General features: G+C 43.1%; 1 protein-coding gene across 2 annotated transcripts in view; it reads left to right on the top strand.

Annotated features, from left to right (window-relative positions):
• Positions 1–1993: 1993 nt before the first annotated feature.
• Positions 1994–15343, top strand: part of UBE2L3 (ubiquitin conjugating enzyme E2 L3) — a gene marked incomplete at its 3' end in the record, with an annotated part of 28804 nt that continues 15454 nt past the window's right edge. For both annotated transcript variants that reach the window (XM_084244764.1, XM_084244765.1), the window contains exon 1: positions 1994–2083. In XM_084244764.1, the coding sequence (XP_084100890.1) occupies positions 2015–2083 (69 nt within the window). In that variant the 5' untranslated portion in view covers positions 1994–2014. The remainder of the gene's footprint in view (positions 2084–15343) is intronic.

Below are 15343 nucleotides of genomic sequence, written 5' to 3'. Positions count from 1 at the left end.
CAGGTACTCCTCCCCCACTGCATGAGGCCCAGCATTGCTCCTCATAAAAGCTGAGAGTATTGCTTAGAGATGGATTAATCTCAGTGGTTTTCCTCTCACTGTACAGCTTGTTAAAAACCCCGCTTCAGGGCCTCCATGGTGGCGCAGGGTGTTAGGACGCAACCGATGAAGCCATCCGCAGCCACTGCAGCACTAGTTCCATCCCCGACCAAGGAGCTCCCCACATGGCGCAGCAGACCTCTCCTGACTCGCCCACTGCTTTCCTCAGCAGTGTATTTCAATCTGCCTGCTCTGTTCTCCATTCTGTCTCTGGTGAATCCTCTCACCCCCACCCCCACCCCACACCTCTGGCCTGTACCCGGTTCTTGTATGCATAAATAAATAAATCTTTAAAAAAAAAAACAAAACAAAACCCAGTTCAGCCTCCAGTGACCACTGGTTGGACTAGAATTTCTAGGGTTGGGGCTCAGGCTCAGATGACTGTGGTGGCCAACTAGGGTTGACAAGCAATAGCATCTGTGGGAAGAAACTTGGTCTTCTCACCTGCTATGAAGTGCCACTGTGACCCAACTACCTCTTCCACAAAGTCATTTGATGGGCTGTCTCCTTGGCCCTCTCTATATAAGGCATAGAGTATGTGCAGAGTGGCACATCCTCTAACCTAGGACTTGTAACAGTGTCTCTAGCTTCCCCCTTCCTTGGGAATTGTTTCTTTCCATACCTTTGTGTTTTCCAGTGTACCTTGTATACTGTCAGCTGTGTGATGTGAATGTGGAGCATGGAGGATCCTTTGGCCCTGATGTGGGAACTGACCAGAGCACCGGTACCATTGTGAGCTGCAGCACAATGGAGGGACCTCCCAGTTCTAGAGGGGTGGGTAGGCTGGACCAGCAAGGTAAACAGGCCAGTGAGCAAGCTGTCCTGCCTGCATAACAGAAGAGACGGGGCTCAGCTAAGCCATACTCTGGGATTGCCTGAGAGAAGGTACCCAAGAAATGTGGAAGAAGCGATTCCTGTGCCGTGGACAAGGGGCTAATTTGGGGTGTTGGGGCATTGTGGGAGAGCACATCCCATCAGGTGTCTGAGAATGGAGGGAAAATGTTTAACTTGGTTTGTAACCTGTCCGACTTTCACTTGAGTTGTCACAAAGTCATGGGAAATAATCAGGTTGATGGCAGTTGAAAAACAAGTAACAGCAGTTCCAGACTAAAGACATCTGAGGCAGTGCCCTGAAGTAGTCCTGGTGGTTGTGTTTTCTGGATGACATGGCATTTGCTGCATTGACTATTTGTGTAATAATCGTTCATACTTGGGGGTTCTATGCCTATGTGGTTTCCCTTTCATTGCCTACAACTCTGGGTCTTACTACCCATGTTTTGCAGCTGAGGAAACTGGGGCTCAGTGAAGGTTTCCTATCTCCCTTCCCATCCCAGACTGGATAGTTGTCTTTGCTGTGTACCCATTCTGAGGTACAGTCCTTTTGAAAATGCATTTATAGGGTTAATAGAAAACTTTGGGTATATGTTTGCTTTGTCTCCCCAGTTTCATTCCTCGTTACATCCTCAGTACCCAAACACATAAGTCAGCGCTTGATAATTTCAGTTGAAAGAAGTCAGGTCTGTTGCACTTTTCTTGCCCTCCTTGATGCGTGGCTGTCCTGTGTTGGAACCAAGGGTATTTAAACAGAGGTGTGTTAACCAGCCTGAAGAGGAGGTGGTGTGTCCACAGAAGCACAGTTATTTATCCCACTGAGTTCTGTGAGTTCACTAAGGTGGGGGCTTGTCTTGATCTGGGGCATGGGTAAAGGGGACCACTGTGACTCCAGGCTCCTTAGCCAGACCACAAGTGGTCTAGCACACTCTGAAATTTTGTCAAATTTTGTCACCAGTGGTGTCGTCACTCGATTTAATTTGAGGGAGTCAGGAGGGATCTTAATATGTGGTGCTTTCTCCTATTTGACACCCCTTTATGCTTTGTTAATCAACAGGAGCTTGAAGAAATCCGCAAATGTGGAATGAAAAACTTCCGTAACATCCAGGTTGATGAAGCTAATTTATTGACTTGGCAAGGGCTTATTGTTCCTGTGAGTATTGAACGCTTCCACTTCTTATCAGATTATTCTTTAAGGTGATGTGTGTGCTATTGGGCTTATCTCTGTTCCCACGTAGCTTCTTAGTATAGGCAGCCAGCAGATGCACAGAGATTGGCTGCCACTCTAGGGTAATAAGGTAGGGACCATAGCCTTAGAATCCTGTCTTTGTACTGGTTTTGTAACATTCTGGGGGGCCCAAGCATTTCAGGTCTCTGGTTATCAACCTGGGGAAGAAATGTATGTCTGTGCTCCTATTCTTCCCCCTGACTCCCTGGCTTCTCTGCCTGGCCTCATTTGTCCAGGCAGGGGCCACCTTCTCTGCTCTCTCTTGGGAGATGGCTAGTGCCCCTATCTAAATCTTCTTCTTGCTTTCCCACCTGGTTTTGCATCTGTGTATATAACCTTCAGAACACCTGGGTTCCAGGTTTTGTTCCTGGAACCTTCCAGTATGTGTCTCCCATTCATCTCAAACCTTGCCTAATGACCCACCTGTTCCCCGAACCTAGTTATCTTTTTCTGGGTTTTCTGCCTCCAGTGCCTGGCTTCCCCTCCCCCCACCCCACCTCCAATGCCCCTGCATGTGACTTCTCCACTTGTTTCACAGACTTCTGCTTTCACTTGGGCTCAGGTCTCCTCCTAACAATGGTTTTCTATGGCCTCACTGCCCTCTTTATTTAGTGTCTGCTATTTCTTCATCTTTTCATCTCCTCACTCTTTAGAGACCGGTCCTGTCCTTAACAGCAATTTGCAGTCCCAGTTTCTCCTGCTCTCCTGAAACCTTTTCACACCAAGCACACGGATTTCCCTTAGTCCTCACACCTCTGACTTGGCAACCCTGGAAATTCTTTACTTCCCAAACCTTTGGAGCCTTCGTCCCAACCTCCAGTTCTGTAACCACTGTGCCACTCACTTCTGTCTTCTTGTTGCTTCCTCTTAACTCTTGGGCATGGATCTTGCTAGTCTCTTGCCTTTCTCTTATTCTCTTTTGTTTCTTGGGGACCCTGCTTCTTCCAATATCATAGATTACTAGGTTACTGCTGTACATGAAGGAGTCTCATCTCTGCCTCCATTCGTACCTTCTTCCTGGAGCCCCACGTCAGCTTCACTTGGATATTTTGTGTTTTCCACTTCCTGGCATACACCGGTACATCCCGTAGGAGTGTTCCCCTTCCTTCCAATTCTTCTGCATCTACTCACCTCTTTTCATCCCCACTTCCCTTTTGAGCCTCAGATCCTTTCCTGTGCTTGACCCTTATATGTTGTATAAAATCTCTTATAGGTATATTGGCTACTTTGTTAAAGTGGAACATGGAGTATGCTTTCTTTACAAGCTTTTTGATGGGTTATGGGGTCATGCCTTTTTTAAAAGTCCATGGAAATTTGAACAACAAATAATGGATTTGTAGTGTATTTTCATATTCATTTGGATAAAACTTAGTGATGTGTCAGTACACACTCAAAATTTTTAAATCTGGTTTTGGAGATGAGTTCTTTAGATTTCTCAAGGCTTGGAGCTGGTAGGACTTGGGCCAGGTGTGGGTGGTGTTCCCTGGCTGGGGACAGCTGGTCAGGCTTGGGCAGTGTATCCTTGTGAACTCGCATCATGAGACATTGTACACCATTCCAACACCTGTCAAGTTGACTCTTCCCCAAGCATACACTAAGGCATCTCTGGTTTCATCTGGGGGGGAGACTGAAATGGACTGTGGTCTCTCACTGAGTCTACGGTAGAGACTGACTGGTAGAATCCCAGTATGTTGGGCTGAGGCTTTGGGAAATATCCAAGGGAAAACTTTGCTTTCCATAGGAGCTGGGTCAGCATGGGAAATCTTTACCCAAACTCACCTGGTGTGCATCTAACTGGGGTGAAAGCAGAACCAGGGTGATAAAGGTATGGTGGTCTAGAAAAGTGCCATTACAACAGGGTTCTTGTTCTCAGGGAGCAGCTTAGTAAAAATGCCCTAACTAGTTCAGAAAGGGACAGGCCCAGACTCCCAGGGAAGAAGGTGGGAGGTAAGACTAGAGAGGCGTTTCCTAGAGAAACTTCGTTGTTACCATGGAAATTCAGCTTTATTCCCTTTAAACACTTGTTTCTATATAAAATTTTTTATTTAAAATTCAGATATGAAGTGTAACGAAGAAAGTTTCACCCATAATTCCATGACGAAAAAATTCAGTAAGTTTTGGGATACCTTCCCTTCAGGAACTAGGGGCATGGTGTAAGCATTCCTGAAGGCCTGTAATCATTGGCATATTTCTCTCAACTTTGGTAGATGCAATTTTTAGTAGACAATTTGATAATTTCACAGTTATTTAGTAATCACCTTGAAACTTAAGGAAATAAATTTTTTTTGAAGATTTATTTATGCATACAAGAATTGGGGTACAGACCAGATGTGCTGGGGGTGAGAGGATTCACCAGAGACAGAGTGGGTAACAGAACAGGCAGACTGACTGAAATACACTACTGAGGGGAGCAGCGGGTGAGGCAGGAGAGGTCTGCTGCATCTCATGTGGGTAGCTCCCTAGCCGGGGATCAAACTCGTGCTACAGTGGCTGCAGATAGCTTCATAGTGCTGCAGCTTAACCCCTTGTGCCACCAGGGAGGCCCCTCAGGAAATAAATTTTAATAATTACATAAGATACCATAATGTTTATATAATTTATTTAATCATTCTTTTAATTTAGGCCTTTTAGATTATTGTTTTTCTTTTTATTTATTTATACAAGCACTGGGTACAGTCAGAAGTGCAGGAGGGTGAGAGAATTCACCAGAGCGGGGAGCAGAGCCGGCAGAGTGACGGAATACACTGCTGAGGGGAGCAGTGGGCGGCTGGAGAGGTCTGTCACGCCATGTGGGACCCTCTCTGGCGGCCAGGGATTGAACCGATGCTGCAGAGGCTCCGGGCAGCTTCGCAGCCCAGCGCTCAACCGCTGCGCCACCAGGGGAGGCCCGATTATTGTTTTTCTATTTTAAAAACAGTTCATCTGTGAACATCTTTGAGAAAATCTTAGTGTGATCATTTATTTTAGATTCTAAGATTTAGTAATCTGTGTCTTCTATTTAATTAGAGTCTTATACATAAAGAAGGGAACACCTATATCCAAATTATTTTCCAGAAGATTGTGCCAATTTACACTCCTGTGCACAGTGTTTGCACAGTTGCCTGTACATGTTCCATAGAGTCATGGAAGTTCCTCAGCATTTTTAAAGTGGGTTTTGAGTGGCAGGTACTTCAGTGCCCAGATTGTGGGGTCCCACTCAGCCCTCTCTGCCTCCCCTGCTGGTTGGGTGATCTTTGGCAAGTTATGCAGGTTGTCCCAGTATCCTTAACTAAAAGTAACACACCTCTTTGGCTGTTATAAAAGTTCAATAAGTGCACTTATGTGAAGTGTGCAACCTCATTCTTGTCATTAAGCTTTTGTAGCAGGGCTTCCCTGGTGGCACAGGTGATAGAGCGCCACACTGTGAAGCTGTCCGCAGCCTCTGCAGCTCCAGTTCAGTCCCAGCCGGCCAGCGAGAATCCCATATGGTGAGGCAGACCTCTACTGACTCGCCCGCTGCTCCCCTCAGTAGTGTATTTCATCACTCTGCCTGTTCTGTTTCCTGCTCTGTCTCTGGTGAATCCTTTCACCCTCCCGCGCATATGGCCTGTACCCTGGTTCTTGTATAAATAAATAAATCTTTTAAAAAATCAATAAATCTTTGGGGAAAAAAAAAGGCTTTTGTAGCACATCCATGGAAAGCTATTTGGCAGTAGGTAATAAAGAACCCATGAAAACAAACATACAGACAGGTAATTGTTGCCAATTTGGTGCAAACGTTCCCAATTTGTTTTGTGTCTTAGTCCATTGTGTGCTGCTGTATTAGTGGTAAATTTATAAACAACAGAAAGTTATTTTTAATGGTTCTGGGGGAGTTGAGGTCAGGATGCTCTTAGGATGAGGGCCCTCTTCTGGGTCACAGATGCTTTGTATCCAGCTAGCTGAGAGGTCTAGCTTTCTGGGCCCTCTTTTATAGCCACTATTCCTTTCACAAGGGCTCTGCTCTAATGATCTAATAACCTCCCTAAGGTCCATTTATCCATTTCTTCATATAACTGTTAATAGCACTCTCCTATTACCATCCTAATATTCTCTTAATACCAACTCCCTAGGCATTAAGTTTTCAACATGATTTGGGAGAGTGAGGAGTACACATTAAGGCCACAGTAATTTGCATTTTCTGTCATGTTACTTTAAAGATTTTTATTTTTCATTTACTTATTTTCTATTTCATAATCTGTTACTTGTTAGGGTTTTAGGTTTTTGTTATTGGATTATAGGAATCGAATATTGAGCTATGTTAATCCTTTGGGGAAATATATTTCGGCTTACTATTTTCTTTTTAAATTTCATTTATTCAAAATTTTCTAATTTGGGGCCTCCCTGGTGGTGCAAGGGGTTAAGATGCAACCTGTGAAGCTGTCTGCAGCCACTGCAGCACAAGTTCGATCCCCAGCAAGGGAGCTAGCTACCTACATGTCACAGCAGACCTCTCCTGACTCGCCCGCTGCTCCCCTCAGCAGTGTATTTCAGTCAATCTGCCTGTTGTGTTCCCTGCTTTGTCTCTGGTGAATCCTCTCCCCCCCATACCTCTGGCCTGTACCCTGATTCTTGTATACATAATTAAATAAATCTTTGAAAAAATTTCCTTAATTTGATCTCTTTTTAATTAAAAAGACCTTTTTTGGGGGTGAAGATTTATTTTTGCATACAAGAACTGGGGTACAGTTGGAGGTTTGGGTGGGGCGGGGTGAGAGGATTTACCAGAGACCGTGGGGAGCAGAACAGGTGGATTAACTGAAATACACTGTTGAGGGGAGCAGCGAGTCAGGAGAGGTCTGCTGCACCATGCGGGTAGCTCGCTGGCTGGGGATGAAACTCATGCTGCAGTGGCTGTGGATAGCTTCATAGGTTGCATTTTAACCTCTTGCGCCACCAAGGAGGCCCTAAAAAGACTTTTTGCTTCATTTGTATTTTAGAAAAGTATATATTACAAAATTTGCCATTTTAAGTGATAATTCATGGACATTAATTATATTCAAAGTGTTATGCAATTTTCATCATTATTTCCAATTTTTTTTTAAAGATTTATTTATTTATGCATAAATGAGCTGGGATACAGGCCAGAGATGCAGGGGGGTGAGAGCATTCACCAGAGACAGAGTGGGGAACAGAACAGGCAGACTGACTGAAATACACAGCGGGCGAAGACAGGAGAGGTCTGCTGCGCCATATGGGCAGCTCCCTGGCTGGCCAGGGTTTGAACTTGTGCTGCAGAGGCTGCAGACTGCTTCATAGTGCAATGCTTAACCCCCTGCACCACCAGGGAGGCCCCTATTTCCAAATGTTTTTATCAGTCAAAACAGAAACTCTTCATCCAACTAAATTATAACTCCCCACTGTCCTGGCCCCCTACCTCTGGTAACCCCTAATCTATTCTGTCTCTATGAGTTTGACTATTGTAGATACTACATATAAGTAAATGGTAAAATATTTGTCCTTTTGTTATCTGACTTATTGACTTAGCCTAATTATTTTCAAGGTTAGTAGTTCATTCCATTTTATGGATGAATAGTCATATATATGTATAAATTTATACATATCCATACCACATTTTGTTTATTCATCTATTGATGAACCTAGGGTTATTTCTACCTTTGACTATGGTGAATAATTGTTGCTGTTAACATTTTTTTTTTTTAAGATTTATTTATTCATTCATTCATTTTTTTATTCATTTATTTAATTATACAAGCACTGGGTACAGTCAGAAGTGCGGGAGGGTGAGAGAATTCTCCAGAGCCAGAGCGGGGAGCAGAGCAGGCAGAAGAACTGAAGCACACTGCTAAGGGGAGCAGCGGGCGGCAGGAGAGGTCTGCCGCCATGTGGGACCCTCCTCCGGTGGCCGGGGAGCAGCCAGGGATCGAACCGGCGCTGCAGAGGCTGCGGGCAGCTTCGCAACCCAGCGCTCAACCGCTGCGCCACCGGGGAGGCCTGTTGCTGTTAACATTGATATACACTATCAGTTTGAGTCCCTGTTTTCAATTCTTTGGAGGATATACATAGGAATAGAATTGCTTGGCCACATGTCCACTAACAAGCTGATTTTCACAGTGGCTGCACCACCTTACATTCTCACCAGCAGTGTACAAGGGTTCCAGGTTTTCCACATCCTCACAAACACTTGTTACCGCTCCTGGTTTTTGTTTCTTGTTTGTTCTAGCCATTCTATTGTAGTAGTTCTAGCCATTCTATTGTAGTAGCGTGAGGTGGTGTTTCATTGTGAGTTTGATTTGCCTTTCCTTATGACTAAGGATGTTGACCATCTTTTCATGTGCTTATTGGTCATTGGTTTATTTCCTTTGGAGACAGTGAATGTCTTTTACTTCTTGCCTAATCGCCTTGATTAGAATTACATTGAATAGAAACATCCTTCTCTGATTCTGATTTTAGGGGAAAGCTTTCAGACTTTTAACAGTGAGTGTGATGTTGCCTGTATGTTTTTCTTACATGGCTTTTTTCAAATTCAGGATATTGCTTTTTATTCCTAGTTATTTTGAGTATTTTTTATCATGAAAGTGTGTTGGATTTTTGTTAAATGCTTTCCTGCATCATTTTTGCCCCCACTCATGTGATATATATATACTACATTGGTTGACTTTTTGCATGTTGAACCATCCTGGCATTCTTGGTATATAAATCCCCTATGTCATGGTGAATAATCCTTTTTTAAAAAGATTTTTTTTTTATGCATATAAGAACTGGGATGTAGGTCAGGAGTGTGGGGGGCGAGAGGATTTATCAGAGACAGAGTGGGGAGCAGAATAGGCAGATCTACTGACTGCATTGCTGAGGGAAGCAGTGGGCAAGACTGGAGAGATCTGCTGCGCCTTGTGGGTCAGCTTCCTGGCCGGGGATCATGCTACAGTGGCTGCTGATAGTTTAATAGTTCTGAGATTTAACTCCTTCCACCACCAGGGAGGTTCTGTTGAGGATTTTAGCATCAAAATTCATAAGGAATTTTGGACTGCAGTTTCCTTCTCTTGTGTTTTTGCTCTGGCTTCCAAAAAAGTTTCAGTTTTTTGCAAGAGGATTGGTGTTAATCTTTTAAACATTTGATGCAATTTACCAGTAAAACCATCTGATTCAAGATTTCCCTTTTGTTGTAGGGTTTTTGATTACTGATTCTCTTATTATAGTTCTTTTTCTTTTTGATTCAGTTTTGGTAGGAATTTTTTGGAATTTGTCTATTTCATCCAGGTTATTTAATCTGTTGCTGTACAGCTATTCATAGTACTCTCTTATAATCCTATTTCACTTATGTAAAATTGGTAGTAATGTCCCCCACTTTCATTTCTAATGTTAGTAATATGAGTCTCCTCTCTTTTTTCCTTAGCCATTCCAGCCAAAGGTTTGTCAATTTTGTTGATCTTTTCAAAGAACAAACTTTTGGTTTCAATTATATATACATATCTGTATATACATATGTATATATGTGTGTTGTTGTTTTTCTATACTATTTTTCATTTGTATTCTGTAATTGCTCTTATTTACTTTGTCCTAGCTTTGGGCTTAGTTTTTTTTCTCATTGCTTAGGGTTTCCATTAAGTTATTGGTTTGAAATCTTTCTTTTTTCTTGTAGGTGTTTAGAGCTAAACATTTTCTTCTGAGCGCAACATTTCTGCATCCCTTAAGTTTTGATTTGTTGTACTTTAATTTTCATTTATCTCAAGATGTTTTCTGATTTCCCTTATGGTTTCTTCTTTAACCCATTTTTTTTTAATGGAATGAAAACATGTTGTGAAAATATTTTATCAAATTAATCAGTACACTTTGTAAGGTAATAACAAATCTGTTATATATTTGAAATATTAAATAATAATAAATGGGCAGCTCTCTTGCCCACCTGTGACTATGCAGGTATCTCTCTTTTTCTTTGTCCTTTTCCTAATTAGCCTGTCCTTTCAAAATGTAAATAATAATAATAAAAGATATTGTTTATTAAAGATAATATTTCACTGACAGTCTACTGAATTATGTTGACACATTTGATGCTCAAAATACAATCCCAAGTTACCCAAATCATTATGACTTTTAGGATCTTGATTAAGATCTGTGCACTGGATTGTTGGAATGTGAATCTTTGTTTTGTACTTCTTTTTCCTCTAGAAAGAATTTCCCCCCACTACAACCCACCTATGCTCATTCCCCCAACAGCTTCCTTCCCCTGCTTATTAGCTTTCTGATTTTAGGCAAGTTACTGGTCTTTGTGCTTGATTTTTCTTTCTCATTGTTAAAATGAAATACATTTTCTAAGAGTATATTTAATTTTCATATATTTGTGATTTTCCCAGTAGTTATGATTTCTGGTTGAATTTCCACAGTGATCAGAAAAAATGATCTTGTGTGATTTCAACCTTAAAAATTTATTTAAAGACTTATGTTGTGGCCTGTGCTAAATTATGTTCCGTGTACACTTGAAAAGCTGTTGTTGGATGGGGTACCCTGGATGTATTTGTTAGGTCCAGATCTGGTCCCTCAAATACTCTATTTCATTATTGCTCTTCTGCCTCATTCTGTTGTTGAAACTGGGATATTGAAATTGCTATTATTTTAGAACTTTTCTTTTTTAAAGATTTGTTTACTTATTTATTCATACAAGAACAGGGGTATAGGCCAGAGGTGTGAGTGGTGAGATGTTTCACCAGAGATAGAGGGGAATAGAATGGACAGATTGACTGAAATACACTGCTGAGGAGAGCAGCGAGTGAGCCAGGAGAGGTCTGCTGCGCCACATGGGTTGCTCCCTAGCCGGGGATTGAACTCATGCTGCAGTGGCTGCGGTTAGCTTCATAGGTTGCATCTTAGCTCTTTGCACCACCAGGAAGGCCCTGAAGTTTTCTAACTTCATGAGTTGACTGTTAGTTCTTTAAGGCTAGAATTTGTCCCAGCTTGATTGTCCTTTTATGCCTTGGCTTCTCCTCTGCCATGCCATTGTCATCCTGAACTCATGGTGCTCCTGCTGGCTTTACCTTTTATTGAGAAGATAATACATGCACAGGTGAAAACATTGCAGTGATAGTAAGTCTTCCTTTTAACTGTCTCTACCTAAGTTCCTCATTTGTAAAATGGAACTAATAAGTGCCTGCCTCTCACAGTGGTCAGAAGGAATAAATAAGTCAACAGTGTTCCTGAGCCTGGCACAGAGCAAATGTTGACATCAGCTAATGTATTTAATGCTGTAGTCAGACTGCCTGAGATTGCTTTGCCTTTGGACCTCAGAAGCAGAGTGTGAGTCATCTCTGTATCACTGAGGTCTTGTATATCAAAAGCTGACTCAAATAATTGTTTTTAAAATGAAATTATTCTTCTCTGGAGAAGCCTGATACTGCTTTGGTGTTTAGCCCACCAACCTGTTAGGAAAGGAAATAGACTCTCTAACATTATATTGTCTCTCTGGCCTCCCTGCTGGCTCCTGGGGCTCACCGCACCCCTTTCAATACCCATATACACCATATTCTAGTGAAGCCCTTCAGAATATTTTTTGGCATGGGCATTAGGTATACAGATAACTTCCCATTTCACAAAATGGGACTACTTTTGCCTCTGTAGTCCTTTTCATCTCAGAGGTTTTTTTGCAACACCCCAAAGGCAGATTCATCAAGTCTCTCCCACCTAGGCTCAGATATTGGCCTCTTTTGAGCTTAGTTCTCCTGTCCCATGGCTGTAGGTCATTGTCCTCCATTAGTTAACTCTGAGTTGGGTCTAAGGCCGGGTCTAAGGTACTCAAAACAAGTTGTTGAGTTAAATACCTGTTTCTTAATTTTCTCGGGTCCCACTGTATCTCTTCCTGCCTGTGAAGGCATGCGTACCCCTTCTAAGTCAGGCCACCATTGTTCTCTTCCTGAGTCTCCTCTGAAAGTCCCCGTTCCCATGTTTCAATGAATAATGCCCTATTCTGTATTCCTGTCAGTCACCATTTTTAAGAGAGAGATGGTTTTTTTTTTTTTTTAGATTTTTAAAAAATTTTTTATTTATACAAGAACTGGGGTACAGTCAGAGGCGTGGGAGGATGAGAGAATTCACCAGAAATAAAGTGGGGAGTAGAACAGGCCGATGGACCAAGGACACTGCTGAGGGGAGCAGCGGGTGACACAGGAGAGGTCTACTCACCATGTAGGTTTCTCCCTGGCCAGCCGGGAATCGAATCCGCGTGCAGAGGCTGCGGACAGCTTCACAGTGCAGTGCTCAACCTGCTGCGCTACCGGGGAGGCCCAAGAGATGTCATTTTTTAAAAAAAGATTTTTTTATGCATACAAGAGCTGGGGTGCAGGCCAGAGATGTGGGGGGTGAGAGGACTCACCAGAAACAGAGTGGGGAACAGAACAGGCAGACATACTGAAATACACTGCTGAGGGGAACAGTGGGTGAGTTAGGAGAGGTCTGCCTCGCCCTGTGCGTTGCTTCCCTGGCTGGCCAGGGATCGAACTTGTGCTGCAGAGGCTGCGGACAGCTTCATAGTGTGGTGCTTAACCCCTTGCACCACCAGGGAGGCCCAAGAGAGGTCTTTTTTTTTTTTTTTTTTTTTAAAGATTTATTTATTTATTTATACAAGCACTGGGTACAGTCAGAAGTGTGGGAGGGTGAGAGAATTCACCAGAGCCAGAGCGGGGAGCGGAGCAGGCAGAAGGAACGAAGTACACTGCTGAGGGGAGCAGTGGGGTACACTGCTGAGGGGAGCAGTGGGCGGCAGGAGAGGTCTGTGCGCCATATGGGACCCTCCTCCAGTGGTCGGGGAGCAGCCGGGGATGGAACCGGCACTACAGAGGCTGCGGGCAGCTTCGCAGCCCAGCGCTCAACTGCTGCGCCACCGGGGAGGCCCGAGAGGTCATTTTTGACTGCAAGTAAGTAAACCCCCAATTCTGCTGGCTGTTCAAAAAAGGAAAGTTACTGCACCTAACTAAATGTCCTGTTGGATGGGTACTCTGGGCAGCTTGATCCACCACTCCAGTGATGTGAGTGAGAACATAGACTAGGCTCTGCTTGTTTCTCTTCTGCTGTGCTTTTTTTTTTAACATCATTCTTCATTTTTGTACAATGTATGTATGCTTTCTCTTCTCTCGGTTATAGTTCCCATGAAATTCCCACCACCAATTCACCCGTGTCACCAGAGTCCCTTGTGCACTTCCCACCCCTGTTTTGATCCTACTCCCTTCTCCCCTGCTGCAGAATGTCTATGGTTTATACTTGCTTGTTGATTTTGATTTTCACTTTATTATAATTACTCCCCCCGATCCCTTATTTGGATCCTCTGTATTCCTCCTATAAGTGAAACCATCCGATATATTTCTTTTTCTTTTTCTTTTGTTTTAAAAGATTCATTTATTTATACAAGAACTGGGGTACAGTCAGAGGCATTGGAGGGTGAGCAGATTCACCAAAGACAGTGGGGAACAGAACAGGCAGACTGACTAAAATACACTGCTGAGGGGAGCAGTGAGCGCAACAGGAAAGGTCTGCTGCACCATGTGGAATTCTGGCCGGCCGGCCAGCCAGGATCAAACCTGCGCTGTAGAGGCTGCAGACAGCTTCACAGTGCAGCGCTCAACCACCTGCGCCACCAGGGAGGCCCCCATTTCTCTTTTTCTTTCTGGCTTATTTCACTGAACATGATCCCTTCCACAGCTCCATCCATGTTGCTATGAATGGCATGAGTTTATCTTTTTTGATTGCTGGGTAATATTCTATTGTGTATATATACCATGCTGTGCTCAGTTCATCCTGTCCAGATTAATACTCAGTCATCAGCTGCTGCAGTTAGGAAATTGTATAGCCCCCGTATTTCTAAAGTAGCAAAAGCATCTCTCTCCTTTTTATTTTGAGATGATTATAGATTCTTATACAGTTATAAGAAATAATACAGATTCCAATAATGCCCCTCATCCATTGCATAACTCTATCACTGTGTCACAGCCAGGAAATTGACAGTGTTACAGCTCACCACTGTTATTTATGTGTATTTCTTTAGGGTGTGTGTGTGTGTGTGTGATGCAATTTTATATGTGCAGTTTGGTGTGACTAAGAACAAAGATAGCCATGCAGAAACTACCCCTCTCACTCCCAAACACAGACCCCTCACCTCTCATTATCTAGTAGGACACATGGCCATCCCCCATCCATGTCTGTGACTGGCCAGGGTATGGGAATTACTACAATGGGAGTAGACTGTGAAACTCAGGTGTACTTTCTAACTTTCCAGTAGTCACGGCAAGTTTGTACTTTTTTTTTAAAGATTTATTTTATTTACTTATATATACAAGAGGTGGGATGTAGGCAGGCCGGAGGTACGGGGGCGAGGGGGTAGTTTAGACAATTTATAGATTTTGACCTGTCAGGATTTCCCCCTGGGTCACAATGAGGTAGCATTACATATGTGAACAAAACTGCAGTTTTGCTAGCAAAGAAATAAAGGGATTGATTGTTAACTAAATGGTATGTCAGGGTCTTTTGTGGTCCACCCTGCAAACGTCATTGTGCCCTCTCTATTTGGGTACGCCTCACGATGTGACTTTTTCATTATAACTTGTATGGATGTCTGTCTCAGTGAGTTCTGGTTTGAGCAGAGACCTTTATCTGATTCTTTACCACTGCCTGTCCCTAGGACTATGTATTATACTTAGTAGAGACCCTACAGTTTATGAATTGAATTTGTTCTCACAGAGCAGTATCTTTTTTTTTTTTTTTTTAAAGCTATTCTAGAGCAGTATTTCTTAGAAGAATTGCACTACAAACTGCTTTTGGTGTATGCATATAGATTATTTGTTTGTAATCATCACTGTTTCTTGTCCACTAGATGCTAGTAGCCACCCTGTCAATGAGACAACCTAAGGGCAAACTCAGGGATTTCGAAACTTCTCCAGGTGGGATCACACTGTCCTCAGTTGAGAACCAGTGTTCCTCAGTTAAACTTTTTTTTTTTTTTAGATTTATTTATTTAAGCATCCAAGAACTGGGGTATAGGCCAGAGGTATGAAGGGGGTGATGAGAGGATTCACTAGAGACAGAGAGGGGAACAGAATAGGTAGACTGATTGAAATACACTGCTGAGGGGAGCAGCGGGCGAGTCAGGAGAGGTCTGCTGCACCATGTGGGTCACCTCCTTGGCCGCGGATTGCACTCATTGCTACAGTGGCTGCAGATAGCTTC

This window comes from Talpa europaea, assembly GCF_964194135.1.
Source record: "Talpa europaea genome assembly, chromosome: 10".
NCBI classification, from domain to species: domain Eukaryota; kingdom Metazoa; phylum Chordata; class Mammalia; order Eulipotyphla; family Talpidae; genus Talpa; species Talpa europaea.
The sequence above is the reverse complement of the archived record's forward strand: the minus strand, read 5'-3'. Positions and strand labels throughout refer to the sequence as shown.